Genomic DNA, 17,137 nt, shown 5'->3' on the forward strand with positions numbered 1-17,137 from the left:
AGATTTCTTTGCAAGAAAAAACCTGATTGCTGCCACGCAGCTGCTTCTTTAAAAAGGTGTCAAGTATAACGTCTCTCAAGGTGGACAAAATATTTGGATAAAGGACTGTACTCGACCAATTGTCTCGAGTTAATAATATCACAGTACACTTTTAACAAACCTTTTGTTAGACATAGAAACCACCTAGTAGACGTGCCTCGGCGTTCTCAAAAAGAAGACTACAAATCCCAGCGCGCTCACTTCCGGCTCGGTCGCGTCACAGCCAATCAGAAGCGCCCTGGATTCATGGCAGCTCTCCGGGGCGCCGGGCCAACACGTCTAGCCAGCTCGAAGTGCCACGACTTCACAGCGGACCACGGATCCTCCAGCGGAGCGAGGGGAACAGCGTCGGGAGAGAGAAAAGAAGAAGGAGGAAAAAGAAGAAGAAGCTAGTTAGCTGGATAAATAGATCGCCTTTACGCAGAAGTAATTTCACTTAACAGTCACGAGTCAACGCGGCTTTCCACTCCTCTCTCTCCATTCCACAGAAGCGAGCCGACATCACCGCCACGGTAAGTGTGGAAGTTCTGGAATTTTTCTATTTATTTGAGCCAGTTTTAGCTAGCTTGGGAAGCTACCGATCGCTAACTCCTTGGGCTACCAACTAATACGGAGAGACAAGCCGTCAAAGTTATCTGAACTTATCTTGGAATTCCCCCCCTCCCTCACTGTTTAATTTGCCATGTTTCAATGGCTATTGAGGCGCAGTTTAATAACGTAAAGCGACACTATTGTGCAGGACCGTAGCCAAGTTCATTGATTCATATCGTTAGCTCCAATGCTAGCTTGTAAGTAATGTTCCAAGCAGTTCCCTTAGAAAAATAACCGGAATGCACACACTTTTTTATTAATTTAATATGTTCCTATTGATTACCACGTAGTGTGTCTCATTAGCCGTAGAAATGTTTTTTAGTTGTCGTCACACTTTTGGAATTCCAGCATTAATCAGTCTGATACTCATTACTAATATATAAATTAGCTGGGACGCTAGTAGAAGTCGATTGGTTTAATATGCATTAAAGTAATTTATCCAAGTCTGAATTGTTTTGTTTCAATTTGCAAGTATAATCACATGCGTTAAGTATGCTGAAATAACCAAACACCATTACCGTCTTGAAAGAAAAGATGGATTTTTCTTTTCCACGAACTCACGTTAATGCAGCAAAAGTTCGATATGTTCGTGTGTAATGGTTACAAACCATTACGAACAAACGTAATCTCAGAGTTCGTCTCTCACGGAGCCAGAGATGCATTTTTCATCTTCGGAAAGTCACTACAAATCGTTTTTACTGGAAGTCGTAATTCTCAGCCAAGGCTGACGCGTGACGTCACAGATAAGGAGGCAGTACAAACCTTTTTTTTTCCTTCGCTTGAAGCGATTTGACTCTGCAACGAACACGGACTCTGGACTCAGCAGTTTTTACCACGTCACACTGTTCGATTTAAAAAAATAAAAAAATTCAGTAATGGCCCACGTTGAACTTTTTTTAATATATATATATATATATATATATATATATATATATATATGTTTTCATAAGGGATAAACCTCCCTTCCTGTAACACAAGCAAGGTTGGCCCTAATGATTATGCAAGAATACATGAAAGAATGTGTTTGTAGGGACTAAGCTCCCGTCAACCAACAATCATCCCCCGCAGGCTAAACATTCTGGTTTGTAACAAGAGCCTCAAAGGGATAGTTGAAGGATACATACGTTTATGCTCTTTTTTTATTTATTTATTTTTTTACATTAACTACCAGCCAACTGCTATAAAATGTTTTCTGAAAGTTTCCCTGCCGTACATTTATATTTAGCTTTGGTTTAAATTATAAATAGCTGATTTGTCTTAAGTCCCCTTTTTCATACAATCAGCGAGGTCCTTTGCACCAATCATTTTAGCGTATTTTGAGTACTGGCAAATAGTCCGACACAGGATCAAGTAAACTTTCCATATCTCAGCTGTATCCATAGATTTAGCTTGTAAGATGTGCTGGTCCTTATGTGGCCAGCCTCAAGGCAAAGGTTTTATGGGTATAATAGTGACACCCTGAGGCCTTTTGAAGGAAACTGCTGCGATTCGTCACAATTCTACAATTCTATCATCAAATCCTCAATAAATAAAGCTGCTTTCAGTTTGATTTTGCCACGGCACATATAAATACTTTTGGTATTATATAGTATTATTTGCTGTATGATTTAGTCGTAAGTTGTTTACTGTGTTGACACGTCTGCCAATTTCTTTTTAGGTCAACTGAAATTGAACCATGGATATCTATGACCCCCAGACCTTGGGGATAATGGTGTTTGGTGGATTCATGGTGATCTCCGCTCTCGGGATTGCTCTCGTCTCCACCTTCTCGATGAAGGAGACTTCTTACGAGGAAGCGCTGGCTAAACAACGCAGCGAGCTGGGTAAGATACACTCCGCCCGCTCTGACAAGAAGAAGAAGGACAAAGTATCTGAGAAGAAGGGCCGTGGGAAGAAGAAAGAGGATAAGCCGAATGGAAAAATCCCAGAGCCTGATGAAACTCAAGAGGACGTTGAGGCCGACGTGGTCGTTGAGCCCGCTGCCGCCCCAGTTGTAGCCGCTGCCCCCGAACCAGAACGTGTCCCTGATTTAGATGTTAAGCCAAATGCAGCAACAGCAGCTCCTGAGCCAACGACTGCTCCTGAACCAAGCCCTGCTGTCATCGAGCGCTCACCTGCACCCTCCCCAAAGGAGAAGAAGAAGAAGAAGGTGGCGAAGGCCGAGCCAGCCTCTTCCCAAGCGGCCCCACTTGTGGTTGCCTCTGCAGCCGTCAAGTCCTCCTCAGTACCTGCATCAAACCAGACCCCCATGTCTTCCCTGACTAAAGCAAATGCGCCCTCCTCGGCCCCAGCCAAGCCTGCATCTGCCCCAGCCAAGCCTGCATCTGCCCCAGCCAAGCCTGCATCTGCCCCAGCCAAGCCTGCATCTGCCCCCGCCAAGCCTGCCCCTGCCCCCGCCAAGCCTGCATCTGCCCCCGCCAAGCCTGCCCCTGCCCCCGCCAAGCCTGCCCCTGCCCCCGCCAAGCCTGCCCCTGCCCCCGCCAAGCCTGCATCTGCCCCCGCCAAGCCTGCATCTGCCCCCGCCAAGCCTGCATCTGCCCCAGTTAAGTCTGCCCCTGCCCCCACAAAAACTGCTGCAGCCCCAGCCAAGACGGCCGCAGCCAAGGCTTCACCTGCTGCACCCAAGACTGCCCCGGTGCAGGAAGCTGTCACTAAAGATGTCGCAGGGATGGCGGTGCCCCCAGTTGGGTCTCAGCAGACCCCGGCTGTTGTAGGAAAGGTTCAGGAGCCCAAGAAGAAGGCCTCTAAGAAGAAGCCTGAAGCTGGTAAGCAGATGTGTTTAGAGAAATGAAATGATCATTTTGCACTTGAACATGGACACAGTGTAACGGATATCTCTCTGAAGGGCTTATTAATGATTAAGTCCTTCCAAAATACAGAAGTGTTCAGCATGGGGAAATAATGATACAGTAATAAAATGATACATCAGTTTTGATTAACTATTCACCATCTTTAAGTTCTTCTTAACTTCCCCTCTATATCTCTATGTCAATATTCTTTTTTTTACTATATTTTAAAAGATGCTTGTTATTTGGTCTCTGCTAAGCCTGCTGCTAAATTTTCCTTTCCTGTTAAACGATTCATCTTCCCCCCCAAACAAACGTACCCACAAACCTATGGACCAAAGCCCCTGTAGTCTATCAATGTTATTACTCTGGATCATTATTGTTTGGAATTAGCCTTTTCCCATGAGGTGGAAACTGTTATTGTGCTAGGAATTGCATTAGCCATAACACTGGTGATCGCATTCAAGTGTTTGGAGGGGGGGCGGGTATGTCTGTACAGCTTGCACGCAATACACTCACCATGGCAGCACTGAAGAACTTGAAGGGGGGAATACAAGCCAATGGCAGTCTGTTGGTAATCTCTGGCATTCGGCCCTGGCGGCCATAGCGCACGCTAGCTTGTCCAAACACCGCTGCCCTGTTTAGTTAAGCTGACAAAGGCTCTCAGTGCCCTTACAATGGCCGGGGGGGGTAGTGGGGGTTCTCCCTTGCCCGAGGCTTGTCTCCGCCTGGTGCCACAGTGCCCCATCGTTTGGCCATCCGATGCTGCCCGGACCCCAAGGACAAGGGGCAACGTGGTGTTTTCCCCGTGGCAGTGTAGGAATTCACACTTACGAGAGCCTAATGAACTCCGGAATGGTTTATTATACAAAATCTATAAACTGATAATTGGCCACACGTGTTGTGGGCTTCCTTGAAATGTTTTGTGTTTGCCTCTTTAGTGGCAGCGGTGGATTCTGCCGACGCGCCCCTGTACCTGCCCTACAAGGCTCTGGTGTCCACCATCAGTAGCATGGTGTTCAGTGAGGTCGAGGCTCATAGGCTCATCGAGATCCTGTCTGAGAAGGTTGGCATCATTCAGGAGACCTGGCACAAGGTAATGGAAGCTGGAGTCGGGGATGAGGAGGGACATTTGCAAAACTAGCTGGAATGTGCTGGTGCTCGCTCACTGAGTGCATGCTGGGAAAGGAGACCAACTTTATTTTTCTCTGTACGTAACGTGTTTCAGGCCACTCAGAAAGGAGACCCGGTGGCCATGCTGAAGAAACAACTGGAGGAGAGGGAGAAACAGCTGGCGGCAGAACAAGAGGAATCTTCTGCGGCAAAGAATCGCCAAAGAGAACTCGCCAAGGTTAGAAGTTCACGTGTCTGTAGCCCTCCTGGTTGCCCGTGAGACTCCTAATACCCATTGCATCAGAAAACAAAAATTGTGTTTTGGAGGACAATCTTTGCCTTTTATTTTACCCTAGTTAGGCAAGAGGTTTTCGTTTGCCTGAAGGTGTCAGTGGAAGAAACCCCCATGCAATTACCTGAATTAAAAGGGTTAATTTTCACATTTGCTGCCCTCTTCACCTTTTGTCCTGAAGGTGGCGCTAGAGGTACGTCGCGTGGTTACTGCAAGACCCTGGGCACGTGCATTAAAAATCATAAAGGACTCAATTTCAAAGTCGTCTCTTGTAATATCCGTGGCAGCCAATGGGTGAAAGTACTGAATCTTACCGTGCTCTGTTTTTTTTAGGAGCTGTCTGCTGAGAAGTCGAAGGTGGCAAGTGTGGAGACCAGGCTGAGCTCCCAGCTGAGTAAGAGGGAGCAAGAAATGATTGCTCTGCAAGCACGCATGCAGGCCAGTTACCAGGACCACGTGGCGCAGACCCAGGGGCTCACTGCTAAGGTCAGTTATACCAAACAACCAACCAATTCCTTAATATAGTATCATATTTTTTCTTGTTTTTGTTTGTAATTAAGTCTTTAAGTCTATTTAGAACCCCATTCTCCAAAAGGGGAACGAGTCCAACGTGGCTGGTTTAATTTAAAAAACACTTTAACACAATCTGACAGGTTGTCAGCCTACAGGACCAGTTGGAAAAAGGCCCCAATGCCCAGCTGGCCCGTCTCCAGCAGGAGAACTCCATTCTCCGCGACGCCCTCAACCAAGCCACCAGTCAGGCTGAGAGCAAGTGAGTGATTCCCTGTAACCGTAATCACAGCAATGAAAGTGCAAATTAAGTACAAACTCAGGTGTGTTGGGAGCACTGAAGATTTGCTCATTTTCTTAATGTTTGACTCGTTCTCCCTCCGTGTCTTTCATTTTGTCCTCAGGCAAAACGCAGAGCTGGCCAAGCTGCGTCAGGAATGCGCAAAGTTAACCAAAGAGCTTGGAGAGAAGACGGAAGGTCTGCTTGCTGATGAGCACATCAGGAAAGGGCTAGAGGCCAAGCTCTCCGCTGTAGAGAAGCAGCTCTCCCTGCTGCAGGTTGGCCTGGCTTGTGGGAACACCACACCGTAACACATACAGTACATTGGACAGGATGACATTTCCACATGGAAACAAACGTTTACACCTTTTTATTCTACAAACGGTGTTTCTTGTTTGTGCGGCCAGTTGGTTACAGAGTAAACCCAAAGTGCAAACGTCTCATACCTGTACGCCTACCCTCCTTTTGTTATTGGGAGTTTGATTGTCCTGTAACGACGCAGCTCAGGGCTGCTTTGGAAAGAAGCCACACAATATAATGGTGCGTCAGGGAAAAATGCTTCTCGGCAGCACCGGCTGGAATGTGTGCGTGTCCGAGCGCCTCTCCTCTCCAGCCCCCTGTAAGAGGCTGCGAACAGCAGGACCAACGCAGGGCTTTCAGACATTACCCCCCCCCCTCTTACGTTCTCTGCTACTTTTTAAATATGTATATTTATTTAGATATATATAATATAAGTGACCGCTTAAGCAGTCACTTACTGGTGGAATGTTGTTAGTCTGAACTATTACGGCTCGTGTGGCACAAGTGAGTCAGCGCTTCAAGTGTTCCCTTAGTGAATCATTTACTAACATGCGTCCTAACAGGTTATGGTCTTTAAACATGTTGTGACCAATGGAAATTTTCTTGAGGTTTTCTTGTTGCATAACCTATAGCGAAATCGTATTGTGATTGTGGAAATTTTCTATTCTAAGTGTGCTGCCATACGATGTTTCATCAAAAAATTCACCAATTTTCTTAGGAATCAATGTGGCCAAGTAGGATAATGTTGTGAATCTTTGCTGCCACCTGCTGTTGTTCACATCTTGGATGGTTTTCGTCGTTCTTAGGCCAGCCATGAGCAGAAGGAGCAGGTGTTGCAGAGGAAGTTGGAGGAGGTGTGCGAGGAGCTCAGGGAAACACAGAGCAGAAACAACAGCCTGCAGGCTACCTTGGACAACGCGCAGCAGGACAGCAGCACGCTCTCAGGTCAGACAATGGGGTCTGAATAGTGACCAGGATGTTCAGGGTTCAACGTCTTCAATAGTAAACGTATATATGGGATTCTGGGGCTATATACCAGGACGTCGAATGTAGAATGGGTTGTGACTGTGATTTTTGTCCCTGCAGAGTACCAAGTCCGCATCGGGAGATTGGAGGCTGATAACAGCGAGCGCAGCGCTCGGGTGGATGCACTCACTGCCCAGCTGCAGGAGACGCAGACAGAGAAAAGCCAGCTGGAACAGCAGGTGGCCTCCATCAATTCACTGCTAGAAGCCAATCAGACCAAAAAGGAGGAGGATGATAAGAACGTGGTAAGACCTTTTGTTGTCGGTTTGACTTTTCTAAAATGCCCTGAGGCTTGAAGACTTTGTAACCCCTGAACATGTTTGCTGTGTCTGATTCTGCAGGTGAATGCTGCAGAGGTGGAACAGCTAAATAACAGGTAAGCGTTTTAGCCACCTCCCCTCAGAGTTGACCTCAGCTCCCGAGACGTATTGATTGAAATGCTACTGTATGTCGTCTGCAGCCTTCAGGAGAAAACCAATCAGCTAAACACCCTCCACGAGGAACTGAAGCAACTGCGATTGAAACAGGAAGCTGCTGTAAGTGTTGCTAACATCTGTTGTTGGATGTATTACCAAAACTTGTAACGATTATTCAGGGAAATGTATTCACTCATCGGCCACTTTATTAGGTACATCTGTTCAATCGCTTGTCAACACAAATTGTTAATCAGCCAATCACATGACCGCAACTCAATGCATTTAGGCCAGTAGACGTGGTGAGGACAACTTGCTGAAGTTCAAACCGAGCATCCAATGGGGAAGAAAGGGACTTAAGTGACTCACCGTGGTTGTTCAACATGAGAGCATGGATGCATCCAGCCTTGTTTCAACGCTGCAGGCTGCTGGTGTCGGGGATATTTTCTTGGCACACTTTGGGCCTCTAGTACCAATTGAGCATTATTTAAATACAGAAGCGTTTATATAGTATTCTTGCTGCCCCTGTCCATCCATGACCACAGTGTAGCATCTTCTGATGGCTACTTGCAGCAGGATAATTCACCACGGCACAAAGCTCATATCTCGAACTGGCTTTGAACAATGACAATGAGGTTCTGTTCTCCAATGGGCTCCAGTCACATCTCCATCCAAGAGCACCTTTGGGACGTGGTGGAGATTCGCAACCTAGATACAGCCGACAAATCTGCAGCAACTGCGTGATGTGATCATGTAAACATGGACCAAGTATGCTAAAGAATTAAGGCGGTTCTGAAGACAAAAGGCGGTCCAATATTTTACTTGCAAGGTGTACCTATTAAAGTAGTGTGTGTGTGTTTGTATATATCTATACTACTAATCATAAATAATCGGCTGTTCCAACAGGAGACCACTATTGTTGAGCTAGAGCAAAGAAATAAGAGGTATGGTGCTTCCGTTTGACTCATTGTGGATTCTCCACACCTTTTGTTTACTTACATTATTTATAGTTTTATCCAAATTATTTGTCCCTTTTCTAGTGAGGATGTTGCCCATATTACATCGCTTCAGGATGAACTTAAAAACCTCAAAGAAGAGCTGGTGCAACTTAACAGCACACCAGTAAGTGAAACCTCTAGATGTGTCACATTTCACTTCTAGAGCTGCCATGTAGGAACAAAAATAGTTTTCTCTGCGACTAATTTGCATTCCGGCGTTGTTTCAGCATTCAGATACCTCCACAGAGCTGGGACAGCTACAGGCAAGGTAAATGGGTTTTGGCATATTAAAAAAAAAAATCACAGTTTTTATTTAGGTCTGTTTTAGATGTCAATTTTGACTATTTTGCTTATTTGGCTAGCCTGACTGAGAAGGACGCGCTTGTCACATCACTACAAAAGGAGCTGAGAGAAGTGAAAGAAAAGACGTCTATTGATGCAGTAAGGCCGCCTTAACACTCTAGTGGCTCACCAAACGAATCTGCCTACTGCTTAATCACCTTCCTGATGACGATTGACTCCATTGTTTCACCAGAGCGCTGCGGCAGAGCTGACCGCTTTCAAAGGTGAAACCAAAGAAACTCTCCAGACACTCTTCCCACAGATAGCGGTAGAGATGGAGCAGGTAGGTTTTCCCAGGAGAAGACGTAATCGTTTTTTTATCGTTTGATAATGTGCCCATGATTTATTTTCATGTCTTCTTATTCCCCTCACTTAGTCCAACTGGTTACATGTGTTCACCCAGAAGGCTCAGGAGACTCTCGGCCAGCAGATCCAGGCGTCTCCGTCGGGCACAGCGTTGCCCGTAAGCCACGATTTTATAGACTTACTTGCCACATACTTGTATCCGGCAGAATAAGTTCTGAATGTATATTTGCTTTGTCTCAGGAGTTGCTCGGGAAACTGAAGGAGGCTGAGGAGGGACATGGCTCACTGCAGGCTGAGTGTGAACAGTACAGGACAGTCCTGGCTGAGACGGTCAGTGAGTGGGGAAAGTTAAGTTTCAACGTCCGTGTAAAACCGATTTGTTTAATTAAATCCTGTTTCCATTAGGAAGGAATGTTGAAACACCTTCAGAAGAGTGTGGAGGAAGAAGAACTGGTATGGAAGTCAAAGATGGCCAACTCAGAGGAACAGCTGAGTGCGGTATGTTCTACGGTTTCCTCCAAATCGCTCGCTACATTTTCTTTCCCCAAGTGCTGGTCTCCTTTCTGTGTTTTTTACCTCACAGTAGTCCCTCTCACATTTCCAGGCTTTGGGGAAGGCCAGCAAGCTGGAGGCAGAAAAACAAAGTGCAGCGCAGGTGAAGAGTTCTTTCACACTTTAAATTGGCCCTTGATCTTAGCCAGCCGGTTGGAAATGTGTGAACCGGTTTGTCTTGGTTCTCGTTGCAGTTGAAGGAGCAGGTGATGCTTCTGGAAGCCCAGCTGGAGAAGCAGTCAGAGGACCAGGCGACGTCAGAGGAGATTGACAAGGTTAAATCTGATCAGACCACAGCAACCTCACTAGATGACACACTGCTCCTAAAAATGTAGCATTTCCCCTGTTGCACTCTTCCTTTAAAGAAGTCAACTTTTACATTGGAATATATTTGTATTAAATGTTATTTCAACAACACAATCCAAAAAATGTTTTCTTGCAACATTCTGTAGGAATAATATCACTGTTTGAATTTATTATTTTATACTGTTTGTCTAATAAGATCTAGAATCCAATTCAAGCTTGATATACTCTTGAGTTTGTGAAATCCTAGAGATTTTTTACATATTTAAAGGGATCGACCTCTTGTGATGCATTTAATAAAATACAATACCTGTCTGACATGTTTTGGTCTCTATTCAGCTGAAGCTGCAGCTTTTGGAGGGTCAGCGCCAACTGGATTTGGCCCAGAAGGAGGCCCAGGCACACAAGGAGGAGCTTGCACAGGTGACTTTACTGCCAACTTGCTTTCCCGTCCCCAGGACAATATTATTTATAGACATATACCAAGGTACCTGAAGTAAGAGGAAGACGTGGTGTTTATGGGACGACGAGGAGTTTGTGGAAATTCCTTTTTATCCTACACATTTGGGTGTCGTGTAGCCCAAAGAGGATTCCACGGATGGGAGGTTATGTAACCAGTGACGGCTTCCTGTTTCAGGTCAGAGAGCAGCTGGGCGAGATCACGAAGCAGGCTCAGCGAGAACAGAATGGCCCATCTGAGGCTCGACCCAGTCAGGTCAGGGTGCAAAGGTCACAGGGCACCCTCCACTTCATGTCAAAGAGTACTGGACAGTGATTGGGACGCATCTAAGATCTGTTTGCTATAAAATAATACTAAATTCCCCCCCAAATAAACCTGTACTTGATTTGTCGCTAAAAACGTTCTTTGTAGTCTGAGTGGACACAAAGTCGCGTCGTAAGTCAACGATGTGGCTCCAGTACACTGACAAACGCCACCATTTCAAGTCTTGAGTCCGTCCAGTAATCCTCCGACACGGCGGCTGTTTGTGCCGACCACAGTTTGCATCGACTGAGTCGACAACACCCTAACCATCGCTTATTCTAACCCCATTTCAGCATGCTCACTTACTTGTTTGTGCGATTCTTAACATTAACAGAACGTTTGTGTTTTAATATAAGCGTCTCCCCTGAAGTAGTCGGAGGGGCCACTAACTCGGCACACGGGTCGAATGGCTTGTTTGTGTGTGTGTGTGTGTGTGAGTTTGTAGAGCTACTGCTTGCACCCAATGTTTGCACAGACATGCATCCATGCATGTGTTAACCATATACCTCTGCATTTATTGTTTGTGTGTGTGTGCGCTGTTTTTATCTCCCATTAGTTCCAGAACGAGTTGAGTCAGACGACCGAGAAGCTGCACGGGGAGACGGCTCAGAGACGGCAGCTTTCTGAAGAATTTGATCAGGTAGCCGCCGTTGTTTTGTTTATCGTCACACCAGAGGCCTGTTTCACTAAGTGAGCTCAATCTACCCAGGGTGCCTTTCATCGTTATCTAGCTGAGCTAACGCTAACTACCATCATTTATCTTGCAACGTTTATTAAAATGAAATGCTTGTGCGGACGGGATATCTTTGAAAACCCCGCTCTCCCATGTATGTGAAGAAAACGTTCTGTGTTTTGTCAACCTTTTAGGCCCAGAAGACTATAACAGAACTTCAGGCTCAGTTGGACCTTCTAAACGTTTCTGCGGAGTCATCACAATCTGCCGCAGAAGATGTTCCACAGCTGAAGGTGTGGTAACTAATGACGGCAGAAGAATCCGAACATCAAACTGTGTTTGTTCAATATATAGACATATAATACACATCAAGTACATGGCCAAATACAGAATGTACAGCTTGGGGCAAGCGCACCAAAGCAGGACAGACTACAGTCTTTGGACTGTTTTTTGCTGTTGTGATGAATAAAACGGTGCTGTGTGTACTGCAAAAATGACTTGTGAGCGTAGGACTGAATTATTTCAGTTGAATGCTTATGCGATGTTACCGTTAATTGAATAAATCGAACGCTCTTAAACCTTGCTGCCTGCTGCTTCACGGTTTGCTACCGCTGTTGGAACAGGAGCGCCTGGAGAAGGAGAAGAAGCTGTCCAAAGATCTGGGCCAGGCGGCCACCAAGCTCCAGCAGCTACTGAAAGCCGCTCAGGAGCAGCTGACCAAAGAGAGGGACACAGTGAGAACCCTGCAGGAGCACCTGGAAGGAAAGGTGAGACGACTGCCGAGGCAAGACTACGCAGGCGCCTGTAAGCTCAACGTTTCGGTATGACTGTCAATTCTAACACACTGCTTATTTTTTTTGTCTTCAAGGAAGAATATGTGGAGCTGAAGGAAGGAACGTCCGTCTGAGAAGAAGTTCACTGCAGACACCAAAACTGCCAAATTTGCCTTATGATTACCATAGTTATGCATTCCATTTCTTATACTGTAGTTGATTGCATACTTTGCAACTGTAGGAATCAAATATTTGATAATATGAACATTAAGGCACGATTAGGTAATTTTGCTACAATCTTTATTGAAAACATTCCATCAAGAATTCTGGCCATGTCAGAAGTTATTTATCCCCCCCTGCCTTATATTCCAGACATTAACCCATAGTTCAGTGTTAAAAAAGGGAAACAGATTGTACGTCAAACGTACATCAACCTGTGCAATTTCTTTGTATGTCTTTTCTATGTGGTTGAATGATGGGAACATTTTTATGGTTCAATGTTTCATTACTTTTAGGGCCTGATTTCCCCTGTAGCTGGCTGACACTCGTCAAATTTGTATGAATGAATAAACTTCAGTGTAGCTCTATTCATTGTTCAGTTTTGCTGAGAGGCAGGAAGCCAACGTGAATTATCCGACTGTACATCTGCTTTGACGTCGGTTTCTAACAGGAAGTACTGCTACGTGACAAACACCCACCATTTTAGATGCAAGTTGCATGAATGTTTAGACAAGTATTTTACCTCCTTCAGCCATGTATGGTTTGATTTGCGGTATAAAAAAAAAGCTTGTGGCTGAGTGAAGAGTTTGGTCCTCAAGCATGATTTGGCTGTAATGAAAGTAGCGCAGCAGCTGAACACGTTCACTAGAAGCAGCAGAGACGGCTGTGTCAACAAGAATAATCTAGGATTATGTTACAGGGAGAGCAACTTCAGCCGTAACTCAACTATTTTTGTATCTGTTCAGAGCATGAGACTACAAGGATGGCGCAGTTTATTCACAGTATTAATACACCATTGAATCCAAATATGGCTGCAGGAAGAAACAAATGGTTTCCCACAATAAAAAGTCCAAGTTACTTTTTGCTGAAAAATGTATATGTAATGTTCAATCTACAAATAAATGACAGCATTAATTGCAATGCTTGGTTAAACCGGTCTACATGTGACAATCACTGGTATGCATCTAGGTGCTAAAACCAACCCTTAGCGCCGCGCACTTACAGCTTTTAGTGAAGAAAAGTACAGTAACAGATTGCAATGAATTTATTTGATAATACTCTTACAGTACAACTTTTGCATTTTCTGTTAAATTTCTTTGTATAAGTCATGCGATAGGAAAAACATTCAACTTACAGGCCCAGTCATTCTGACCTATTGAACTTGAGTAGGGAGTCTTTGGGATATTCAACAAGGTTATCAGACATGGACATAAGAATGGAACAGCAAATTATTAATTTGCGAAATATAGAAGTACAAAGAATGAAGTGACAGACAATAGTGGTCTTAAGAATGGATGTGTCAAATTGATAAATGAGACATCCAAACTGGTGTGGAAAGTTTAGCGGGAACAAACATCAAGGGTCCAGGGTCAAAAAGCCAAAATCTTAACTTCCCTGGTTGTGGACCCACTGCAAAAACAAAGTTGAATGGGAAAATCTTGCAATCATCCCCTCAAATCCCTTTAAATGTAGCTCATTACAAAAAATGGGGAAAGCGCTCGGTGCCTGCTGGGAAGTACGATTAAACACTGTTGCCCTCGAGCTTCACCACGTTTCCAAGTCTTTTGGCAAAGTCCGCCCTGTCCATATCTGCAATGTCATTTATCTGCAACCTATGCTTCACACCTGTGGAAGAAATGAATAAAGTTAGCACAGTCAGCACCATTCCACCAGAGTGTTAATGTTGAGGAAAATCTAAATGGGAGGTAAAAAGCAAACCCTTACCATCCAACAGGTTGTTAAGAGAACTTTTGGAGGAAGCGTAAATCATTTTTTCGCCGATTTTTGCGGTATCAGAGGCCCTGATGGGAGGAGAGAAATAATTTGGTGAGTGCACACGCGTGAGTTTTCTTGCAGGCAGCTGACTATGCAGAAGGAGAAGAAGTGTAATTATGCTCTAATTGAAATGAGGACTTACCACAGCATGAAGACCAGTTCCTCTTTTCTACTTGATTCCTTAGTTTCAAAGTGGCAGTCGTACAAAAGGTAGCAGCACTTTTCAGGTTTCATCAGACTTACGACCAACTTGAATACGTCCGCCTCGCCCTCCACATCCTTCTGAAGGAGACATTTCTCGATTTTAATTTCGCCGGTGTCGATGACTAATATCAGCAATCTTATGCGATCCTCCTCGGCGTCGTCACTTTTCACCACTTTCATTTTTGTGATGATGTTTTTCACATCGTCGCAGACTTTTACTCCAGACGTCTGTTTGAGAAAACCAGAAACATTGCACATCAGTAATTGGTACAAAAAAGGAACATGACAATGTTTTATGAAACGCTTTAAAAAAATAAATAAATAGTATTTGAATGGCAATTTCTTAGTTGTAGATGCGATAAATAATTCTACTCAAAGCAGCTCTTATCTACTAGGTTATCATTTAGTCATGCAATAAAGTTCAGCACCATGTCTAATTTGCCAGTTGTGAGAATGATGGTAACCATAAGAGTAGAACCCCTTTAAATGCAATGTGGCCCTCGGGTCATATTTTGAGACAACTTGTACTTTGGTTGACACAGAAAGCGGAACCTAAAAAGATGAGGAAACAGGAAGTACGTTGAACTAGCCTTGAGATAAATGGTATTAAAAAAGCAAGTTAATGTGAATATAGCTTCTTTTCACCAGTAACGTGTAATGGGTGTAGCTTCCAAAATGATTTTTTATGGCCTCGGCGCTGTCACATTCCTGTCATCGTGGAACAAGTTGGCACAAGAAACACCGCCCCGAGGGATTGGCTCCGAACAATTTTGAACAGAGCTCCCTCCATTTTGGAGGCAAAAACCCCACCTTGAACGAGCACTTTCAACACGCTGGTCTAGTTTCACTCAGCAGGCAATTTCCTCAAGGAAACACCCAAAAAGGAAATTGTACACACTCTAGATGTAATGACAACCGGGCATCCATTGAGTTTACGCAGCTTTAACATGTGCTGTTAAAATGAGGAAATGGCACAAAAGTCCGATCATCTCTACCTCCTGCAGGCCGCACAAACCACAGACAACAAGTTGTTCACCGCCACAACAAGATCTAGTCAAAGTATCTGTGAAAACTACTCACCATTTTGCTTCTGATGTGTGAAGGAAACAGACAGCAGAGAAAAATGGCAGCAGTCAAAGTGCTGAAGGGTCATATAAAGGAAGCGGAGCAGGTTGACTCATGGAGGAGGAGTCGGGGTGAATGTGCACACCTCCAAAAGTAGGCCCGCCCCTGTCTTCCCAGGTGTGACAGTCTCAGCTGCAGCCACAGTATTTGCATGTAATCACACTACATCCGAAGCCTAAATCCCAATGGATTTGTGTGCTTTGTTGTGCGGCACGATGCAAACATTTTTGTCAACCTTTTCCATCATAAAGGTTGGAAGCCGTAGAGCTGTAACGTGTTGCGTAATACCCCAGGTGAGCCTGAGCCAGTCACCAGTGGGAGTGGCACTCACGGCACACCCGTATATGGAGAACAGACCTGTCCACATATTTAGCACATCTGCTGTTAGATCCACTGCAATGACCTTATAAGGTAAACAAGGAAACAAGGATGAGTCAAAAAGACTGATCCACCTACGAAAAGAAAGATACTCCTCCCGTCAGATTCCAGTAGTCATACTTAATTAAAAGTGCCAAATCAGCATTGGGTTCAATCCACTCCTCAACACAACTAACATAAAAAAATATTTAGCATTTAACAGGAGTAACCTGGATAAGATGATCTTTAAGGGTTAATTGCATTCAATGATTTTATTGCATTGTTTTGCAATGTGCAATCCAGTGTTGCACTAAAGTGTTTGCTGTAGAATTGCACTGATAATTGTAGGCTACTAAATTGTAACAGTCACTCTGGTGCCAAATGAGTGTGTTGTCTCAATGCCGAGCTTGTTTTTCACTGTCCTATTACGTACATGATGTATGTCAACTGAATCGACTGTGCATCTTTATGTGATGATACACAGTTTAGGTCCAGGCTTTTGAAAGAGCATTCACGGCCTGACAACCCCCCTCCCCCCCTCCTTCACTGTAACTATTTTTAAATACAGAAACTCTTGCTTCAGCATCAGAGTGGCTTTGCTTCCTCTGCGTGGATCAGTGGTGTGCAGAGAGTCAACGGTCCCACCCCACATCCGGACTACGGCAGAATACCTAAATGTCAGCACATGTCATAGCACGTCCTCCAACACTAGACCATGACCATCACCAGAAACATAATGAATACTTTTTCGCTGTTATTATAGTTGTTCCGTTTCTCACAAGTATTACAGCGTTAGCTCACAAAACCTCAATTTCGGTGGCCCGAGGAGTTGCTTGTTTTGGAGTTATATTATCATGACTGTGGCACCGGAGCAAATGGCAGAAACTCTTCAAAGCAGTGAGAAAGGGAAGCACAACGCTTAACCGCACAGAGGAGGAAATGGCTGCTGCGTTCAGTTTAAGACTGCATGCTGCTGCGAGCGACGCCGCTGACGTCAAACAGCAGAGACGAGTCCATGAGAGCTCTGACATCTACTGGTGGATGGTGTGAAATGAGCAGTGCAACATTTTAGAAGATACATTTTTGTTTTCTTGCCACTCTTTGTTTGTTTGGTAGAGTTGATATGAAAATACCACAAGCACCAGGTCTGCTTTACTCAGAACACAGGCTGGGTGCAGCGGGGACAACAAACTAAAATAAGCCTGTACCAGAAAGCTCTACAAGTGACAGATTACATATCATTTGTTTAATACATTCAAAATTCAAAGTTTAAAATTGTGTGGTTTTATGAAGTATACTGGGATTTAGTGAACGCATTATTTTTACACAAATTATTGCTGTAACTTTGTTGCATTAGTATTAGCAATACCTTTATGCTACGCTAAGCTAACTAGCA

At 44.6% G+C, this 17,137-nt stretch overlaps 2 protein-coding genes across 3 annotated transcripts; one reads left to right on the forward strand and one right to left on the reverse strand.

Annotated features, from left to right (window-relative positions):
• Positions 1-143: 143 nt before the first annotated feature.
• Positions 144-13,212, forward strand: rrbp1a (ribosome binding protein 1a). 2 transcript variants are annotated; one of them, XM_078104077.1, is made up of 27 exons: positions 144-551; positions 2,288-3,395; positions 4,358-4,512; positions 4,645-4,767; positions 5,155-5,307; positions 5,475-5,593; positions 5,736-5,889; positions 6,718-6,856; positions 6,998-7,182; positions 7,279-7,313; positions 7,398-7,473; positions 8,257-8,294; positions 8,391-8,472; positions 8,576-8,616; positions 8,711-8,789; positions 8,884-8,973; positions 9,067-9,153; positions 9,237-9,326; positions 9,402-9,494; positions 9,601-9,651; positions 9,743-9,823; positions 10,191-10,274; positions 10,489-10,566; positions 11,171-11,254; positions 11,482-11,580; positions 11,911-12,054; positions 12,156-13,212. In XM_078104077.1, the coding sequence occupies exons 2-27, from the start codon at positions 2,306-2,308 to the stop codon at positions 12,192-12,194; spliced, it is 3,489 nt and encodes a 1,162-aa protein (XP_077960203.1). In that variant the 5' UTR covers positions 144-551; positions 2,288-2,305; the 3' UTR covers positions 12,195-13,212. The 2 variants fall into 2 exon arrangements, with proteins under 2 accessions (XP_077960203.1, XP_077960204.1); XM_078104078.1 differs by lacking the exon at positions 10,489-10,566.
• A 97-nt stretch (positions 13,213-13,309) lies between these two features.
• On the reverse strand, positions 13,310-15,716 carry cfl1l (cofilin 1 (non-muscle), like). The gene is made up of 4 exons (XM_040178526.2): positions 15,340-15,716; positions 14,198-14,487; positions 14,005-14,081; positions 13,310-13,905 (listed from the first exon to the last, which is right to left on the reverse strand). The coding sequence occupies exons 1-4, from the start codon at positions 15,340-15,342 to the stop codon at positions 13,802-13,804; spliced, it is 474 nt and encodes a 157-aa protein (XP_040034460.1). The 5' UTR covers positions 15,343-15,716; the 3' UTR covers positions 13,310-13,801.
• Between the last annotated feature and the right edge of the window lie 1,421 nt (positions 15,717-17,137).

Source organism: Gasterosteus aculeatus, chromosome 6 (genome assembly GCF_964276395.1).
Source record: "Gasterosteus aculeatus chromosome 6, fGasAcu3.hap1.1, whole genome shotgun sequence".
In the NCBI taxonomy this organism is placed as follows: domain Eukaryota; kingdom Metazoa; phylum Chordata; class Actinopteri; order Perciformes; family Gasterosteidae; genus Gasterosteus; species Gasterosteus aculeatus.

What these genes read in the sequence shown, in the direction of transcription:
- rrbp1a (XM_078104077.1), top strand. Translation starts at nt 2,306, where the DNA reads ATGGATATCTATGACCCCCAGACCTTGGGGATAATGGTGTTTGGTGGA. An exon ending in AGCAGCTCTCCCTGCTGCAG is followed by an intron (nt 5,890 to 6,717) that starts GTTGGCCTGGCT and finishes CGTCGTTCTTAG; the next exon opens with GCCAGCCATGAGCAGAAGGA. An exon ending in AAGATGTTCCACAGCTGAAG is followed by an intron (nt 11,581 to 11,910) that starts GTGTGGTAACTA and finishes CTGTTGGAACAG; the next exon opens with GAGCGCCTGGAGAAGGAGAA.
- cfl1l (XM_040178526.2), bottom strand. An exon ending in GAACTGGTCTTCATGCTGTG is followed by an intron (nt 14,082 to 14,197) that starts GTAAGTCCTCAT and finishes TCCTCCCATCAG; the next exon opens with GGCCTCTGATACCGCAAAAA. An exon ending in TCTTAACAACCTGTTGGATG is followed by an intron (nt 13,906 to 14,004) that starts GTAAGGGTTTGC and finishes TTTCTTCCACAG; the next exon opens with GTGTGAAGCATAGGTTGCAG.